The 20,843-nt window shown below is 40.3% G+C and overlaps 1 protein-coding gene across 2 annotated transcripts in view; it reads right to left on the bottom strand.

Annotated features, from left to right (window-relative positions):
* The window catches only part of SPOCK3 (SPARC (osteonectin), cwcv and kazal like domains proteoglycan 3), a 291,286-nt gene that overhangs the window by 29,761 nt on the left and 240,682 nt on the right, over positions 1–20,843 (bottom strand). For both annotated transcript variants that reach the window (XM_066573557.1, XM_066573558.1), the window contains exon 6: positions 18,970–19,084. In XM_066573557.1, the coding sequence (XP_066429654.1) occupies positions 18,970–19,084 (115 nt within the window). The remainder of the gene's footprint in view (positions 1–18,969; positions 19,085–20,843) is intronic.

The raw sequence follows: 20,843 nt of genomic DNA, 5'->3' as shown, positions 1-20,843 counted from the left end.
GAGCTCCCACCCCTTCTCCGCCCATTACCACTGTTTGCAATGGGAGGGGCGGGATGGGGAGGACCTAAGCACACTAGCTCCCACCCCATCCCGCCTCCTCCCCTTGCAGAGAGGGGCAGCGTATATCGTCCGGGTGTGAAAACCCGGCTGATATATATCCATGTGAATAAGCCCTAAAGGTGGTGACGTACCTGTGAAAGGCCAATTTATTCCTAACAGGTGGCGGATTTGGGCACCCTTCCACAAGATGGTGACGATAAATGTTGTAGATGCAGTGGAAGTATTTTCACTACTGCATTTTACACAATTCCTACCCTCTAGCAAAGTGAAAAAGATATACGGAATCTTGTGACATGGAATCTTAGGATAGAAAGTGACTAAAAAAGTGGGACAACCTATGATGGTGTACCCTATCTCAAGAAACTGCGTAAAAATGTGTGTGCAACTAGTAGCAGCAAAGGCATTCTAAGCACTAATGTTCCATCACGACACAGGCCGTAATTCAAGGCATTGTTCATTAAATTAATTTTGTCTGCTAAATAAAAACAGATTGAAATGAATTTCTGGCGCATCCCATTAGGTCTTCACAGGACATTCTAATACTGAGAGATGTCTGTTTTCGATACTGTATGTGGATGAGGAGGAAAAAGAGGGGTGGAGCAAAACCCGTACAGTTATGTTTGTTGTGAACAATGACACTATAAAAGTCATGAAGAGAGTGAAATGGTAACTTCAATAGTGGAGGTGCTTCCTGACCAGATGACGCACCACCTAGGTGGGCGTGATAGAGTAAGAGAATAGGACTAAAACACTGGGAGTAGAGAAGGCGCAACACTCCAGGTTAAAGCAAATAGGAAGTGACCAATGGTTTGGGAAACTTCTTTTATTTAATAAAGTACGTGATCAGCTTATGAAAACGCGCTTCGGGGATAACCCCTTTGTCAGTTCAGCTGGTGTTTAAAACATACAAGCTATAAAATACACATTAGAAGGCAGAGTGGGAGGTAGAGGGTGGGAGAGTAGAAGAAAAAAAAGGGACAAAAATATATTATATGTATTTGTTATATAAACTCATGCGGGTGAAAAGTAGTAATAAATATATATACATATATATATATATATATATATAAACATACAGTCATATAACACCTTAGTAATGTTTTCGATACTGTTATTCTTTTAGAAAATGTTCAAAGCATAGAAGTTGTAGGTGAATTTTTTTAACCTTTAATGCCTAAATTGCTATTCACTAATAAATAAATTACTATTAGAACTGTAACCTTTCATGATAGGCGGACACATTAATATTTAATAACAAAAGACAGTCATTAAAAGTTATAGAAAGGTTAGCTAATAAAAAGAATATATAGCTAATTAATTTCTACTGATTACTTAACATTTATAATGGCAGATATTCCAGCTATTCTAGTCAAGTTTGTAACTCACAGAAAAAGAAGCCAAATGCGCACCACTTGATAAACTGCAGGGCAGGCTCAATCACCATGTACCCTAGCGGCATGCAGAGAGCCAGATTGCAATATGGAGGAGCTAAATGTTAACGTGCTGACTTAAGTGCAGCCACTTGCCTCAACCCAGATTGGGAGAGGGGTGACTGCACATATGCTACTAGGGTATATGGTGATTGAGCCTATGGGGATGTATTTGTACACATTAGATTGCCCTCAGATCCTGCTGACACCAGCAAACAATTATCTAATATTTAGGTGCCACTTAGGTTATGTACACACTCTTTCTGGAGAGGGAGCTCTTTTTTTGGCCACGTTCCCCCTCCATTCTTGACCTGACCTTAATCGAGGGGTAGGAGTTTAATGAAAAGTTACACATGAGGAAGTGGTCAGTGCGATCAACATCTTTCAATGGAAGGTCTTCCATGGACATAATGTTATTTACCACCTGTGCCAATTCTACAATAGATGGAATCACTGAGCATTGGTAGTGGTATGGAATAATAACTTAGCTCAGGGGTGTCAAACTCATTTTCACCGAGGGACACATCAGCCTTATGGTTACCTTCAAAGGGCCGATTGTAATTGTAAGACAGTATAGTAAGGGCTTGTTCACACAAATGTATTTGCGTACATAATATGCAGTGAATAGAAGCCATTGATTTCAATGAGTTAATTCACATGAATGTATATTTTCACACAGTATGACCTTTTTTGTTGCATACTACGCACCGCAATAGGCCATTGAAGTGAATGGGCCATGCAAATACGCAGTGAATGCGCAGGAAACCTGTGTATTCACTGCATATTTGTGCACCATGTCAATGGCCCACCTGCGTTCTTTTTTGCATGCCCAAATATGGAGGCATAAGTGATTATCGATTGTGCAAGTTTTTGTGCGACCAAAGTACAGTTACTCCCGTGTGAATGAGCCCTAATAGTGACCCCTATAGTGGCCCCAGTAGTAATAGTGACTCTCATAGTGGCCCCAGTAAAAATAGTGACTCTCATAGTGGCCCTAGTAATAAAATTGACCCCCACAGTGGCCCCAGTATTAATAGTGACCCCACAGTGGCCCCAATAGTAATATTAACCCCCTCAGTATATTAACCCCACAGTAATATTAACCCCACAGTAGCCCCAGTAATAACAGCCCTCCAACCCATATACTTATCTTCTTCTTATAGTCAATGCCGCTCTTCCTCTGCTCAGCGATGATCATGGGTGCACACTGACGTCAGTGTTTGAAGCCGGAATGCTTCCTCCTTTGTCCTCTTCTGTGAAACTAAGGAGGAGAGGACTCAAGGGAGGAGGATCCTGGCTGCAGACTGATGTCAGAGTGTGCACCAGGATCAGGGTTGCAGCGTGATTACCAGTGGGGAGCTACTGTACCCCACCGGTAATCACTACAGTGGTGAGTGGTCGTGGTCATGTGTGCCATAGATTCACAGGCCACATAAAATGAGCCCGCGGACCTTGTGTTTGACACGCGTGACTTAGGCCATAGATTGATCTTTTTAAAATCTTTACACGACTTTTGATATATACTAGAGCTGGTTCAAAAAGGCAGGCAGATAATGACATCTGGACTGTTCTCAAATAAAAATTAATACAGCACAAAAGTGAAATGGAACAATCTTACTGCAAAGATTAAGGTATGTACTGTGCCAAAAATGCTGATCACAGTAGTCGATATGCTGGCCACAGTAGTTTCACGGCAGTCCTAGTATATTTATGCAGTACAAAGGTAGGCAATAGAAGGAAATAATGGCAAGTATAGTCCTTATCCTACAATGCCTAATACACCTTTCACACAGGACGATTCTCATTTAAATGAGCACATGAGCGAGTGATGTCACCACAAGTTGTTCACGATCATGCAAAATGTTTAGACAGGCAGATCACTGCTAAGTATCACTGACTTCTCGCTCACTTCTTGCTCAGTGTATCACATTCTTAACGGGACGGGATTCTTTCCGTAACGGGAAGTGAGCGAACCAACTGAAACTGAGCGACAAACGAAAAGTGCAGGATGGCTTCGCATTTAGATCCAACAAGAATAATGCAAATTCATTCATTTGAACTAATTTTGAATGACAATCGTTAGGTGTAAATTGACCATTAGCATCTAAATAGCCTTAAAGTCTAAATACAGGGCCACCACTCTGATAAGAGCAACCCTGTGCAAAGTATAGGCCTTGTTAATCAGCTCTAGGAGACCCTAGTGAAATAAGATAATTTAGATGCCACTTAGCGAATTGTCATTGGTGGCGTTTGACCGTTGTCATTTTATATTTAGATCTTCAATTTTAAAATAATTTATTAAAAGTTAATTTTTAATATTTATTATTATATAGAAATAAGCGAGCGTACTCGCTAAGGCAAATTACTCAAGCAAGTATTGCCATTTTCGAGTACATGCCCGCTCGTCTCAAAAGATTCGGCGGCCGGCGGGGGTGAGCTGCTGGAGTGAGCATTGGGGAGCAGGGGGAGAGAGAGACATCTCCGCCCCGTTCCTCCCCGCTCACCCCTGACGCCCCCTGACGGCCCCCGAATCTTTTGAGACGAGCGGGCATGTACTCGAAAATGGCAATACTCGCTTGAGTAATTTGCCTTAGTGAGTACGCTCGCTCATCTCTATTATTATACCTTTACACCATTATTATGTTTTGAAGAATAAGAGTACTGAGAGGAAAACCAGTGTATTCCTAGGGAGGGAATGAAAATACTGTTGCCTTGGTCGCATCTGAACCCATTTCCCGAGTGTTACTTAATGTAGCAGTAGTAAATAATGAGTAGAGTTAAGTACATATAAATAAGATCTTGAAGCTTGAGCGCTATAAAAATATAAAATATAAACCATTATTCGCGTGACAATAGGAAATCTTGCAGTTCTAATAGATAGCTCTTTTGAAAATAAATAACTTTCTTTTTCTTTCTGAGAAGCAACTTGGCACTGATGCTTCGTCAAAATTCCAAGAAAAAAAGCAGCACAATGTAAAATGTCAGAGAAAAATCTATCTAGCCATAAATGTGCTTGTTAATCACAAAGCATGGACATTATTTGAACTAACTGGATGTGTTGATTATCAGCTCGATTGCTTTCAGCTCAAAAGATCTGTCATATTCTATCAGCCGTGTGCTTCTTTTTTGCTACATGCCAGTGCTCCAACAATGAGTGCATTAAGTCCTATAACTGCATCACTATTCTATACTGCTTGATAGATTTGTGAAACAGAGACTGATTGCTGTGTCATGATGACATCAGCGGTTCTCCAGGAACAGTCTGAAAGTAATCTATCCTGTAGCTTGTGCCTAGGGAAAGAAAATAACAAATGGACCCTCTTTTTATTGCGCTTGCTCTATTGCTTAAAATTAATTCATGAAAACCCAACAGTGAACATTCAATATAATGTATATATTTATTTCTCTCTTTTGACAGTTAATGCAAAACTAGATTTCCTAATTTGCATATTTTTCATAACTTAACATTTGATCCATGTCACTGACTTTTATATCAATCTAGTATCAGTTGCACATATGTTTTTTTTTTAAACTAAGGCCTTAGTCAGATGGGCGTTTTTTCGCCCGATTTGTGCATGCGCATGCGTCCGGCGATTTTTTAAAACCATTGCTTTGCAATGGTATTGGACACATGAGCGCTTTTTATGCGCTCATCCGATAAATTATAGAACAGAAATCGCAGATCGCACCTATCTGCGATTCCTGTTCTCTTCTCTATATGCGCTCAATGGGGCCGGCGGCAGCAGCGCCGACCCCATTGAGAACATATAGAAGACAAATCATTCTTCTCTGCCACAGCTGTAACAGCTGTGGCAGAGAAGAACGATGTTTGCCCATTGAATTCAATGGAGCCGGCAATACAGCCGGCTCCATTGAAAGCAATGGGCTGCCGGCGTGCGCGGGATGAATTGTCGGGAAGGGCTTAAATATATAAGCCCTTCCCTGCAATTCATCCAGAAATGTGTTAAAATAAAAAAATATATATATACTCACCTTGTCCCGGCAGCCGTAGTTCAGAGCGGCCGGCCTGCAGTGGGTGTGAAGGGGGTGTGAGTCAGACCTGCCTCTGATTGGCTCAGCGCTGACCACGGGTGCTGCTCAGTGAACCGGCCGGCACGCAGCTGATGCTGGTCACTTCCTGCTTCTCCTGCATCAGCGCATGCCTACTCCTCTCCTTCCCCTCTCCACATTGCACAGTGCCAGCTGAACGTTGCTATGTCTGCTTGCCTCCTGACACAGTACAGCAGCTGAATCCCCAAAGTTCCGGCTGAACGCTGCCTGCCTCCTGGATCCCCACTGTACTGCAAAATGTAAGTACTGTACAGATGAGTATAGTACAGTAAAGAAACATTTGCAAATAAATACTGCGGTCCTATGTCAAAGCACAGATAACACAGTGATACATACTGCCAATGATGTCCCTGCAGTTCTATGTCAAACCACAGATAACACAGTGATACATACTATTATATTGATGTCCCTGCAGTCCTATGTCAAAGCACTGTATGCTAAATGTTCAAAAACCTGTTAAATGTTAATTTATTCTTTACAGTTGTGTTTTATATTCATTCAGTATTGTTATTGTTTTTTGTATTAAAGACCAGAGTTATTCCCTATTAAATGGGCTTTGGTGTGTTTTTTGGAACGTCTAGAACCAATTAATTGGATTTACATTTATTTATATGGAAATAATGTCCTCAACTAACATTGATTTCTACTAAAGTCCATTGCTTCCAGATGGATTAATGACATTAGTTGAGGTTCTATTGTAGTATGCAAGTGGAAATTAGGCATATGTTGTGTTGTATTCTGAGGATTGTCATTGGATAACCAATATTGGACAAAACATGTAAAACTGCGGTGCATAAGAGTTTTCCTTAACTGTATGTGTTTTGCTTGCTGTCAGCAATCTTATGTACAGTAAATACAATCCCAGTTTCTACTTCATATAATAAACTTATCAGTCCGTATATAAATGAATAAAACCTCAGTGTTTGTGTAGTGTGAAATTTCAGTTTGTATAAAAGGAGGGGGGAAAATATATTACAAGCTATGTTGTCTCCACATAGTGCCATTGCCACATATGATTAACTGGCAACATGCACCCACATATGCAATAGACCCACGGAGCCTAAACTATTTGCCCATTAAAAAGGTGAAGGTTAAAGGCAGTGCAATATCTTATACAGTTCTATTATTCGTTTAGAGAAGTTTCTTTGTTCTATGGAAGATAAGGCAAATTCCAAAGGGTGGGGTACTGTGCTGTACAATGTCTGCTTGTCTGTGCAAAGAGATGCAAGCAGAAATTGGTTATGTTTCTGTACAAGAGAATTGGGATGTGATATTTGTCTGTTCTGATCATAAATATTGTGAATTATTATTTTTGTGAATCATTGTGTGTGTGAGTGTGAAGGGCCCTTACGTGAGTTATATTGTGTTAAATGGTATGTATATGGTTCAATTGCTAAACATAAAATCGATCAAACACCATGCCAAAGCAAAGGGGGGGGGGGGGGCTAGGTGATGTAAGGAAAGGGGAGGGCAGAAAAGTATGAAGTGATTTTGCCCCTCCTCAGCACAAACCAACCTAGAAGAGAATGTACTGCCATTTCAATGAATGTGTATGTATATATATATATATATATATATATATATATATATATATGTATATATATATATATATTTATATATATATATATATATATATATATATATATATATATATATATATACATACATATATATATATATATAGTGTAAGGGGACTATACACTACAGGGTCACTCTTAGACTCCAGTCCAGGTGTCTCGCCCGAACCAATGCATGTTATCAAAAGGAGGGTGTGAGAGCAGATTCTGAGAGCGATAGACAAGCCAAATCTTGTGCTGTGTGGAAAGCTGGGTGAGAACCATTGTTGAATTTTTATTTGTTAAAAAAAAACAAAAAAACAAGAAAACTTGAAATGAGGGACATTTCATTTAATTTCCAAGACCTCTTGCATGAGCTACGGCCACCATCCCACCATCAGGGCTGTAGGCTATATTACTCTCTCTATCTATCTTGCCTAATGGGGTTTTCTCCCCTGTTTCTGCATCAGTTCTTATCCTAGATAGGTCAGCATTTTGGCCATCTAAGATGGCCTAGGTTCTAGTTAGTATTTTATCAAGCAATCTAGACCTAGTTCTTATATCATACCTCAGGGTCACATCATTCAGACCCTCAAGCATCTATCCTTGCCATAGTAATAAGGATTCACCAAACATTTATCCTGGTGCTTGAAAGTATATGTCTATTGGTATTCATTACAGTAACATTCAGACACTTAAATCTCTGTCTGGAACTGGGGGAGCATTTTGGGCCCCCTCCTAGTCATTTCTAATATCTTTGACCACCAGGTTCCTGAAGAGTTGCAGGTCCAACTGAAATGCATTGAACCACATAAATTACATCTGAATCTGAACCACGTGAATTACATCTGAATCTTTTTCTATCCAAGTTCAGTAGACCTCCCTTGTTGGAGGCCGACTTTCACCGTACCGCAATTACATCAGGATATGATTCTTTCCCTCGTTTATTTAGGCTAAGTTCATATCTATTATAGATGGTTTGTCCAGTAAATCTGCCCAGAACACTTTAATCTAAAAAGGGGGTGGACTACTAGACCATACTATACCTACAGTCAGTTTGATTATCACGAACCCCATAGATTTTGGGACTGATCTCAGACATGACTGGAAGCTCTCTATTCTTTTCCATGGGATATTTATTCTAAAAATCGGATAAAATAAAATGTTAAAAAAGTTTGATATTGGAGACGAATTAAGATAGTCTCGTATAGAATTTTCCCCATTGGAATATTGTGACACGCACAAGTATATTTGTTTCTTTTCTTCTTTTTTTTGTCCTTATTATTCATTATTTGTCCAAGGCCAGTGTTTTTAATATATATTAATAAAGATTTGATTTTAGGGATCTTCTGTGACTAGGGCTTTATTGTTGAGTTTCCCCTGCCTCAGTGAAATTTTTCTCTTGCATGAGCTAATAATCCCAAGCCAAGTATGAGGATTATTCAAAATATTGAGTTCTACTTATTTTGAATGCTATTGAATTATGATGCTAAAATGAGATAATTATGTACTTGACAAGCCTGATAAGTACATTAGTCAAATTAATAACAAGGATTTATTTAAAGTTTATCTGATTTTCAATTAACATCAAGGATTTTACTACAAGTGTGTTACATTTTAAAAATGAGTACATTTTGTATGCCAATCACCTGACCAGTCAACTTTGTAGGATCAGACATACTTACAGCATTATAAGCACCAATTCAATGTACCACAAATGGTATTAGGGTTACTAGTCACTTAACCCTTTAGTGACTAAATCTGTTTGCGCCTTAATGACCAGGCCAAATTTTGGAAATCTGACATGTGTCAATTTAATATAAAATAACTCAGTAAAGGTTTTGCATACTCAAGTAATTTTGATATTTTTTTTACCACATATTGTACTTCATTCAGGTGGTAAAGATAGACTGAAAGAATTTGCGTATTTATTAAAAGCAAAAATAGGGAAAATTTTGATAAAATTGTCATTTTTTTCACATTTTCAATTACGATTTTCATTTTTCAGCAATTGTGTCATTTTAAAAACAGTTTTCTTGTACAGCAAACACATGAATGAAGACTTGCACACCAAAAATAGATCCCAGAAACATACTCATTGTAGCCCTATGGACCCAAGGCTAGGCCTGCAATGGAGGGAACACCCTTTGGCTTTCAAGGCAAAACTGAATTGCTCACTTGTAGAGCCATCAAGCTGCCAAAACGATAAAACGTCCCCCACAAGTGACCTGATTTTGAAATGTATCTAGGTTTGTTCTGAGCATTATGACCCTACAGTTCTTTTTTACAAAAAATATTATAAAGCATGTGAAAAATAAATAAAATTATTTTTTTTTTCATAAATGTCACTTTCATGACTGTTTTGTTTGTTTCAAGCAGGGAAAACTGGGGAGACACATCCCAAATTGTATAGCACTAGTTCTTCAGTGTTCAGCAATACCCTCATTGTAGCAATAATCTACTTATAGGGCACATGGCTAGGCCTATAGTGGAGGGAACACCCATTGGATTTCAGGGCAGAACTGAATAAGTTCTATGCCCCATTGCACAGTTTTGCAGAAAAAGATACAACAAGGTAGCAGTAACTCTACCAATGGTTCAATGATATCAACATGTTACAAACAATATGACCAGCAGCCATATAACAGTAACCCCTAGTGACATTAAATATGTTAAGTTGCCAATGGGTTGGGTTTGCTCTTGCAAGAATACTAAAGAGGTAAAGTTCCCTGGTGCAAGCACTGAGTTGGGACCGACTCCTAGGGTCTTGTCACATCGTGACATTTTTCTTGGCAGACTGTTTTTGCTGGGTGGTTTGCCATTGCCTCCACTAGTCATCTTTACCCCCCAGCAAGCTGGGTACTCATTTTACTGACCTCAGAAGGATGGAAGGCTGGGTCAACCTTGAGCCGGCTACCTGAACCTGCGGGATTGAACCCTCAACCTTCAGGTCGTGAGAGCTTAGGAATGCATACTGCTGGCTTAACACTGTGTGCCACATGAGGTCCCTTTGCACCACAAGAGGCCCCTGTATATATGTATATCCCTGCCAATGTGACAGGGAGCACCTATGGCTTGTCTCTTCTGAGTGTATTTATATATCGAAAAGCGGACTATAATTTTAGACAGAAAATGAATACTATGGAGTTAGATGAAGACTGCAGTAGCCCTCCTACACTGTAACACAGAGGTTATAGCCTCAGAAATGTCAAAATGAGAGTTTGGGATCTGGCAATATACAATGGTCAGGTAATAAACGGAATAGCAAGTGATATGGCAAAAGCTTTAAATGCCACCTCCTGGGAATTGATTTAATTGGACAGAATTCAGAAACTATACATAAAAATATCCAGGATATTAGGAAAGTCTGCAAATCCTCAGGCAAGATAAGGATCGGGGGGGGGGGGGGGGGTTGACTGGCTTTTTGGCTCATGGTTTACCATGTCCTGGCTCCGGCATCTCATGGGAATTATATGTAGTATAATTGTTTCTTTATGTTGTTGTATTTAATGTGTGCCTATTTTATCTAAACTATAAACGAGTTGGATTGTTCAAATGTTGGGAATGAGATAAATCTTTTAAGAACCTTCTATCCAGAAAACAATTGAAAAATGTAAGGTGTTGTGATGTATTTTCCTTGTCCTGGGTATCACCTAGCAGTAGGGAAGGATAATGTATGAGATAGGAAAAGGTTGGAGGCATGAGCATAGTTCCTCACGGAAGTAGCTCTAATGGCTAAGGTGACAGCCTGGGTCCTCTGTAGAAATTAGCAAAACCCCCAGGATATTATATAGGCAGGAAAAGACTATCCAGGAGAATGAAAATACAAAGAGGAGGGAATTGTGGGAGATGACCTGCATCTTGAATGTGTATTTTCTGTTGTTCAGCTGTGTAGATTTAACCCCTTAAGGACCAAGCTGTTTTGTACCTTAAGGACCAGACACTTTTTAGGGATTTTACCCATGTGGCAGTTTTACTGCTCTATTTTTTTTCCTTTAGCTACCAAAATTATGTTTGCTGCATTTTTTTCCCGTCACATATAGGACTATTTTTTTATATCTTTTTCACTGACTTTTTTTCCCGTTTTTTAGTTTTATTGTGGGTAAGAAGCTAAAAAAAAATCATTTTTTTAACATTTATAATTTTTAAAAAAATTAATTTTTTATTTACACTAAAATAAAGTATGGGAATGGGTTCCTCTATTTGTTTCGGACATTTTGATATGAAGTATGTATGGTTTTGGTTTACAGGGCGCATACGGTGACGGTTTTTGTTGGCGTCTGCTTTCTGTTATTCTCTTTCTTATGTATGCATTGTTGTTTTATTCTGCTATTTTGTCTTACTGATGTATGCAATTGTGTTATTTTACTATCTATGTCTCCTATGACATCATATAAGACCTCTGGGGGACATTCACATTTTTTTTCCCTTTATTTGACACTTTCCCACTGTAGCTGGGGTGTCCATAGGAGCCCTAGCTACAGGGGAAAGCAACCCTTGTGGTGACATTAGTCACCTGCAGAGCTGCCAGGGTCTAGTCTGACCCTCCAGCTCTGCAGTAGCAGGGAATCCCGGGAGGTCACATGACCCCCGAGGCTCCCGTAGTGAAAGAACATCTTACTTTCACTTTCCCCATACAGTGCATATCGGGGAAGCAGAAGGCCTCCTGCCTTCTGCTTTGGGTTAACAGCTGATAACCCGTTCCTGGCTCTGACTGATTGCAGAGGCAAGAGATTAGAGCACCGCCGTAATTTTACTATCGGCGGTGCTCTAAGCCCAGGACCAGCTGCCGTAAATTTACTGTGGCTGGTCCTAAACGGGTTAAGATGGAGCACACTACTTGTGTTTCAGTCTTTAAACCTCCTTGGGGAAGGAACCCTTATCTCCCATATCATATAAGAGAGCAATGTATCATTTACATAAACAGGTTAAACTGGACTCTTTATCAGCACAAGACATCAGCAGAGACTCTTCAAAGGAGAAGAACACACAATGACTGGAATTAGAATAATTGAATTAGCAGACCCCAGCCACAGAAGCTGCTAGGAAATCTATGATTGTTTTTCCAGTTATTACTGTGGATTTCCACCGCTGAACTAATGTTATGTCTTTCTTGATTGTTCTCAGCAAGATAAACCAAGTAATCTTGTAGATATACCTTTTAATGGCTAACAAATATACATAATGTTATAGCAAGCTTTCGAACCTACTTAGGATTGTTCCTCAGACTTAATTAAATAGATCCGAAGAGGCATGCATATATATACACACATACATATGACAAAGCACAGACATGATGTGATTCATTTGCACTTAAAAATTACCAGAATAAGACGAGTAGATAAATAAATACATTTTTAAATAGTATAATGATAAAGATGTAAATGTTTTATGGTCTCTGAATTAGTGTTAGGGTGGCACCAGGCCAAAGTGTTATCTGTGCTATAGATTTCTAATACTTCCCAGTCACGCACGAATCCACTTGAAGAATTTAGGCCTCTGTTGAAAGTGTCAAAGGTTGTTATAAATTTGTACTCCCAAATTTTTCTCCGGCTTTGTGATTTGAAATTGCCTTTTAATATGGTGACTTTCATATGTTCTATGTTTTGTCTGTGAATAGAAAAGTGCTTGGCCACAGGTAATTCTGTCTTTCTTTCTTTAATTATGTGGCGGTGAGACATCAACTTTGCTTTGTCTTTCCTGTATACTATAGCCCAAACTTTTTAAACCAAACTTCATGTGTCTTCTAACTACTAAACAGAGTAGATTAGAGTTTAAAGCTTAGATGCTTATCTGGCAAACAATTATGATATATGCCTCTACCATATTGCCTTATGTCATCATAGTAATGTTTGACTGCAATATCGTGCTATGAAAAGCACTACAAAATTATGCAGCTATTTACTACTACTTCTACTACTACTAATAAAAAATGGTAAGACATGGTTTACATGAAGTTTGTTTGCTATGCAACTGATCTAATTGCTAAATCAGTTTCACAAGTTTTAAAAAAATGTAATTTGTCACCCATTGCCTTTAATAATAAAATAAACTGATCGTGATGAACCCTGAAAATAATAATGATCATGAGATCATGATGAAAGATATGAAGGCTGATGAAAAACAATGCATTCTAATATCAGACTGAATCCCACAAAAAGTAATACAAATATATTGCCAGCGAGAAAAGTACTGCAAGAAAAAAACTATCCCCATAAGGTCAGAGATGGGTTGGCTAGGGGAAACACAAAGCAGTCGCCAAAGAGTAACAGACTGCCCTAAGGGTGGAGCCACATTGTGCTGCTAGCTGCACACAGCCAAACCACAGCCACACAAAATAGCTCCTGCAGCATGCATAATCTGGCCATGTAAAGCCAGCCACACTCTGTGTTTCCACTCCCAACGTCTTTATCTATTTAACATATATATGGCATCACAGCTAAATTCAGTACATACAGAGGGTTATCAAAAGAATGGACACACTTAGATGCCTAGATGTTCATTATCATTCCAATACATAGCACAAAAAACAAGCTCCTAACATAAGTACAGCACCAGAACTAAGCTCATAACATAAATACAGCATCAAAATATAGCTCATATGTGCAACTTCAGAACCAAAAACTATATTCCTTTTCTATATGGCTAGTTTCAGATGAGCATTCCAGGTGCATTTTTGGCTCGTAATACGGACGAATTCCCAGCCCTACTGCAGGTCTACTGACATGAACTCACAACATCATAGGGATCAGTGAAGTGGCCGGGCTGAGGGTAGAAGCAGGGGTGCACATACAACTCATGGGGCCCTATAGCAAAACTCAACTTTGAACTCCCCCCAAACTTTTTTAAATATTCATTGCTCAAAAGAATTAAAGAAATACTTAAAGAGCAGAGTAAAACCCTAAGACCAATTTCACACGGGCGAGGGTGAGGCGATATCGGGTCGTAAATCACGTCCCAATATTGCCCTCGTAATCCATGGGAAACCCCTGGATGAGAGGCGTTTTCACATAGAAACAGCCTTGCATCCCTGTGGGGCTAAAGAAATCACCGGCCACGGCCGTCACAGCCGTGGCAGGGAATCGCGATGTTCTCCTATTGTTTTCAACGGGGCCAGTACTGCTGCCGCCGGCCCCATTGAACACAATGGTTGATATCACAAAAAGATAGAACATGCTACAATTTTTTCCTGCATAGCATCGCAGCGCAATGTTTATGACGTCCTTCAAAAGAATGGGGTTCATATTTGTGCGTCTCGCAACGCACAAATCTTGCACAATTTTCTTGGCCGTGTGAAACCAGCCTTAGTCACTTAGTTTGCAGACAATGACCACAGACAATTATTTTCTTCTTTTGAAATTTGCCAGAGTCATTACTCATGTGTGCTGTTACAAGAAGATTTGCTGTATCACCCAGCATAGTCTCAAAAGCACAGAGCAGATACCAAGACACAAGGCTGTTACACAAGTAGAGCTGGCCATAGAAGGGCATCAACCCATCATCAGGGCCGTTATCTGCTCCTTCGTGCAAGGACGAACAGGCAAGGCACTGCCAGGGCCCTGGCAAATGAAGGCTACTGTTCTGTATATTTTTAATCAAACCTTAAACAACACAAAGGGTGGCATGAGATCCCAATGTCTTGTAGAGGGACCTGTGCTCACAGCCAGTACTGTGCAGCTTCACCAGTATTTACCAGAGAACTCCAAAATTGGTAAGTCTGTCACTAGCTCCCTATGCTCTTCACAGATGAGAGCAGGTTCACACTGAGCACGTGTTCTTTTATCTTTTTAAGCAAAGTGTTACCTTAATTTTTTGAGCAGTGTATATGTTCTACAACTTTTATAACATGGCGGGTTTCAATAATCTAGTGTATCTCCAAATAATGCAGCCATCATATAATAGTGATTACAGTGCAGTTACCTCCAAGGATCACAGAGTGATGTCTCCTCTGATTGGAGTTGTCTGTTTTTAAATTTCTTCTCTACCTTGGCCAGACTACTATGAGAACTTCTTCAAGCCATGACTCACCTCGGCACACTCTGCCCATTCTACTGTTGCAACCTCTGAGAAACCTCTCAGCACCCACATAATAAGAATGATTCCTCTGTGGCCCTACTGAGTAATAATGCACTCTCAGTGCCCCAACCTAGTAATCATGCTCCTTCTGTACCCCACTCAGTGCCGTGTTTCCCCAAAAATAAGACCTATGGGGAAACACAGTAACATGAAGTCTTCTGTAGTTTCATGTAACAATATTGACCCAGCTGTAGCCCAGTTAGTAACAGGACTATTTCTGTGACTCCCCCTTACTAATTGTAACCCCTCTGTGGCCCTACCTAATAAGTGACCTCGCTGTACTCAAACTTCATATCAGTACACCCTCTGTGCTCCAGTTAGTAATAAGACCTTCTCTACGATCTCAAAACTCCTTCTCACAGCAAATAAAAATAAATCTTGTTATTTGTATAGCGCTAACTTATTCTGCAGTGCTTTCAGGTAATTTATTTATTACCGCCCACCAAGCTGGGTAATCATTTTACCAAACTCGTAAGGATGGAAGGCTGAGTTGACCCTGAGCCAACTACATGAACCAAGCAGAGATTGAACCTGCAACCTTCAGTTCATGAGCAAGAGGATACACTCTGCACCACACGAGTACTGTTGTCTGAGTCACCATGCACTCTCCTGTACAGTGTAACCTCACTCTGCTCACCATCTCTGACACTCAGTATACTGTGTTCTAAGATGTGGGCAGGAGTGAGGTTACACTGTAGAGGCAGTTGCATGGCCACTCAGAAAGCAGTCCATAGGCTGTAATCATGAAGATAAGTTTTACTACCAACAAGAGTTTTGGGGTCATCAGGACATAAGGTGGTCCTACACACCTGCTGTGGGCCTGGCCCATCCCTGCATAGGGTGTATCCAGACCCTTTTTGGTGTAGCAAGTGATGTTATTTGCCTTGAGGACAATTGCCTGGAACTGGATTCATCTTTGTATCCACTAATCAAATTCCCTAAATCCTTTTCCATGTTGGATGTTAAAACAATTGAACACTTAGAATATATTGTATTATCAAGCATATCATCAAGTAAATATTATTCAACACAATCAAACTAATATCCAGTTGAGGCTGAAAATAAATATACATGAACTAAAAATGGAAAATCTGTTATGTATATTTTCTTCCATGATTAGCAACTGAAATTACTGTCACCTTTTAATTATCACTTTTAATTAGCAGGCTCTGAATCAATGATATGGGACAAGTTATTTACCTTTGTAACATTTCTTAATGTAATGTACTTTCTGTATTCAACATTTCAGTGCTACCCTATTGAAAATACTGGCCGTGCTTCTACTAGCTACTATATAAAAGAATAGATCTTGCAATAAAATAGAGGAAGATGGAAATAGCAGGGGGTAAAAAAGACTGAAAGAGACCTGAAAATAAAGTTTAAATCTCCCAGCTATTTTATAATCTCTTAAAGATTGGAGTGTTTTGATCCTAAAGGACCAGAAACTTTTTAGCAATTTTACGGCTCTATTTTCTTTCCTGGCCTTCCAAAATTATTTTTGCTGTTTTTAAAAAAAATCATAGTTCTTTAATTTTGAAATTATTATATTTGCATTAAAATGAAGTACAGGAATGGGTTCCCCATTTTGTTTCGAAGGTTTTGATGTATAATTTGTATAATCTCAGATTACAGGGCGGATATGGCCACAGTTAAGGTTGGCGTCAGCGGTCGGTTATTTTCTATTCTTATATATGTGTTTTTTTAACCTACTTTTGTAACTTTTTATACCATCTATATCCCTCATGACATCATATAAGGCATCTATGGTACATTCACATGTATCTTTTTATTTCACACTTTTCCACTGTAACTGGAGCATAACAAGGAGTCACTGGCGATCATGTGATCACCATGTTCCATATAGGAAACGGCACTGCCGTTTCCTGCATTCTCTAAATAGCACTCACTGAGCACTATGAAGTTTCTACAGGAGAAGGCAGAATCAGTTAAAAACCACTTCTGTCTTTGAGTTCTCTATTGTGTCTGACAGCTGAGAACCTGACCTGCTCCTGTTAGAGTGCAGGATCTTTAATCTCATGCCGTATATTTACTATCGGACAGGATTAAAGCCCAGGACTTTAAATTTACGGAGCTTGGTCCTTAAAACTGCCTTAGCAACAGTGATCAGTATACATATTATTCTGTAGAAAAAGCCAAATGCATCAAGAACATTTTCATGCTCGTTATGGCATATGAAAATGAGCTACCATATGGTTCTAGTTCCTAATCTTCACAATGAATGTAGAGGTTTTGAAATATATTAATAGTGTGTTTGCTTGGAATGTTAAAACCCTTTATGCTACAGGTCAATACCACATGCCTCACGTGTTGATCTGTCACACTCTGGAGGTCTCCCCTGCGTATTTCAGCTACTTCCATGCAGTATAGCCTCCTGTCTGAGGCTTACAAACACCATCTTGATGGTGATAGTTTTTAGTTTCAGCTTCAATTGAATCCCATGATGCAGCAGCACAGCATTAGCTAGAGGCTGCACCATTTCTGCCTGCTGGGGAGACAGCACCTAAATACGCTACTGACCATACGTATACTGTTGGGTATGAACTGTGATCTCCTCTATTTTAACTGTGTGATAGGAACTGTGTTATCATCATCAGTAACTGTGACAGAAATATCTGTATTCCCCTCTAGGCAGTTTCTGTAATAGGATTCATGTAACAACAATCCACAGGCTGAGGAATTGCTTGAAACCGTATACATAACTCCAAGTTAATCTCAGCTGGTCAGAATTGACATCAAGTGGCCATCTGAGGAGTCAGAGACCAGGAGTTTCACATACAAAGGAATACTAACCAAGATGACACTAGGTCAGTTGTATATATACTTGAGGGATAGCTTGAATGAAAAAAGTCACAATTATAGACAAACACAATCTAATTAAACTGATAACACACAAATAGTTATATGTTCATGTCTATTTTAAAGCACATTTTACGGAGAAAAAATAGTAAATGTAATCTTGAACTTAATAACCCGTTGTTCCTATTTAGCAACAATCAACTCTATCAAATGTTTCCTGTAGCTGTAAATACGAATTGCAGAGTGTTGAGGAGGAATTTTGGACCATTGATCCCCATAAATGTGTTTTAGATCATCAATATATGAGTCACCAGTATACCACTGCTGGCAGTGCTATGTTGGTGACTGAAAGAGCTGTTAATCATACCTCTGTAGATGCTTATGTATGTTGAATGACCAAGAAATCCAAATTTCAATGCCTCTCATGCCATGCTGGTAGTCTCTTTGTATTCAGAGCTCTCTACACTGAGTGTTCAAACTTATCCCTTCTGGTCTTGTGTAAAGGCTGTATTTTCAATCAGCACACTGCTAGAGCTGTCAATTGTCCAATCAGCACACTGCTAGAGCTGTCAATTGTCCAATCATCACACTGCTGGAGCTGTCAATTGTCCAATCAGCACACTGCTAGAGCTGTCAACTGTTCAATCAGCCCACTGCTAGAGCTGTCAATTGTCCAATCAGCACACTGCTAGAGCTGTCAATTGTCCAATCAGCACACTGCTAGAGCTGTCAATCAGAGCACGGGGAAAGGATTGGGGAATACTCAATGGAGAAATTGGGGCACTGCACAAAAAGGCACTGCCCCCTGGAGACTAGCAAGCATGATGTGAGAGGCATTGAAACTTGAATGTCTTGGTCATGACACTTGCATGACCATCAAAAGAGCTGTAATTACACGGCTCTCCCTGTCAGAAACGCCTTTTAAGCATAAACATTCACAAATTATTTACAAATCTTACCTCTTTTATTATTCTTGTTTACAGGTTTTGATTTGCTTGAAGAACAGGGACAATACCCATCACACTTCACCGATATTTGTTTACCCAAAATGCAAGCTTGGTATTCTAATTTACACTGAAATAAATAGAAAAACATATGATCAGCTTGTTACTATTGATCAATCCACGTAGCAAAATCCATGACTTTCTTTAAAGGAGTTGTATAGAACTTCTGTGACTTTTATGATGAGCTAAACTTCCATGGGAGTTTGCAGCTTGGGATTCCCCACCAATCAGATGATTTGTAGGCTGTTTTCAGTGCCCCACAGCGCTGGAGGCAGATAACACTGTCCTGTTCGGTACTGCAGACAGAGCTTCCATAGAATTACTGACAATGGCCCAGGAATCAGCTGATCATTGAGTATCCCAAGCAATGGACCCCTGACCATCCCGCTGATAACCAATAGAAAAAGTCCCAAAAGCTCAGACAACCTTTTTAAATACACATTAATTTATCACAAATGACCTACACTAAAGGATGATATAGTTGCTATGTCATTTCATATTATGTTAACTGATAGTTTTACTTTTACGTGTTGCTCTTGATTTTATGTATTTATGGTGGCGCACAGTGTAAGCTCTCACTCACGACCTGAAAGTTGCAAGTTCAAACCCCAAATGGTTCAGGTAGCCGGCTCAAGGTCGACTCATCCTTCCAAGGTTGGTAAAGCAAGTACCCAGCTCGGTGGGGGGTAATAAATAAAAATTACCTGAAAGTACTGCGGAATAAGTTGGCGCTATACAAATAACAAGATTTATTTATGTATTTATTATTTCATGTTCCTTTTTCTTCTTCCTTAACTCTCATCTATTTACCACTTTTCAAAATATATTGCCTTGCTTTTGTGCAACTACACTAATATGTTTATGAAGCTACTAAATACTTAGGAATATGTTGTCCTTTGTGAGTTATTTTATTTTGTAAGTTAAAATGACATCAGAGTTTCTATAATTATGAAAATTGAACTTGATTAATAATCAGAAATGCAATCAGTGAATGTCAGCCTTCAAGCCCTGAAATGTGAAGATATGTATTCTGATACAAGCACGTGCTGAGTAGGCTTATTAAGTATGATGTCTTCTTTCCACATAAATGAGCCCATTATAAATGTAACCTTTGCTATTTCTAATCAAAATCACTAAGACAAGAGGGCACATCAAGCAGTAGTATGAAAAGGAAAGTGGTAAAGGTTAAAGGAGATGTCTCGAGGAAGCAGTTAATTTTTTTTTTTGCCCAGTCCCCCCCATTAAACACACATTACTAAGCCCCCCTGTAAATGACATTTCTAGCTGGTTCGTACTTACCGTTCCAGCGTTTCAGCAAGTTATAAAAGTTTCCTCAAGATGGCCGCCGGCTCTTTCCCAGTCGCTCGCTGCAGCCCGACGTGCGCGCTCCCGAGACGCCGCCAGCTGTGTCTCCATGGCAACCGGACGCATCGCAGCCGCCGACCAGACAGCAGGTAACCGGCGCTAGCCCCCGGCTCCCCAGCGCTAGTTCCCCCGGCGCAGCGACAGCCCCCCCGGCCTAGCGACAGCCCCCCCCATCGCAGCGACAGCCCCCCCGGCCTAGCGCTAGCTCCCCCGGCCTAGCGACAGCCCCCCCCATCGCAGCGACAGCCCCCCCGGCCTAGCGCTAGCTCCCCCGGCGCAGCGGCAGCCCCCCCGGCCTAGCGACAGCCCCCCCGGCCTAGCGACAGCCCCCCCGGCCTAGCGACAGCCCCCCCGGCGCAGCGGCAGCCCCCCCGGCCTAGCGACAGCCCCCCCGGCCTAGCGCTAGCTCCCCCGGCGCAGCGGCAGCCCCCCCGGCCTAGCGACAGCCCCCCCGGCGCAGCCCG

The sequence above is a fragment of the Eleutherodactylus coqui genome, chromosome 7, assembly GCF_035609145.1.
Source record: "Eleutherodactylus coqui strain aEleCoq1 chromosome 7, aEleCoq1.hap1, whole genome shotgun sequence".
In the NCBI taxonomy this organism is placed as follows: Eukaryota; Metazoa; Chordata; class Amphibia; order Anura; family Eleutherodactylidae; genus Eleutherodactylus; species Eleutherodactylus coqui.
The sequence above is the reverse complement of the archived record's forward strand: the minus strand, read 5'-3'. Positions and strand labels throughout refer to the sequence as shown.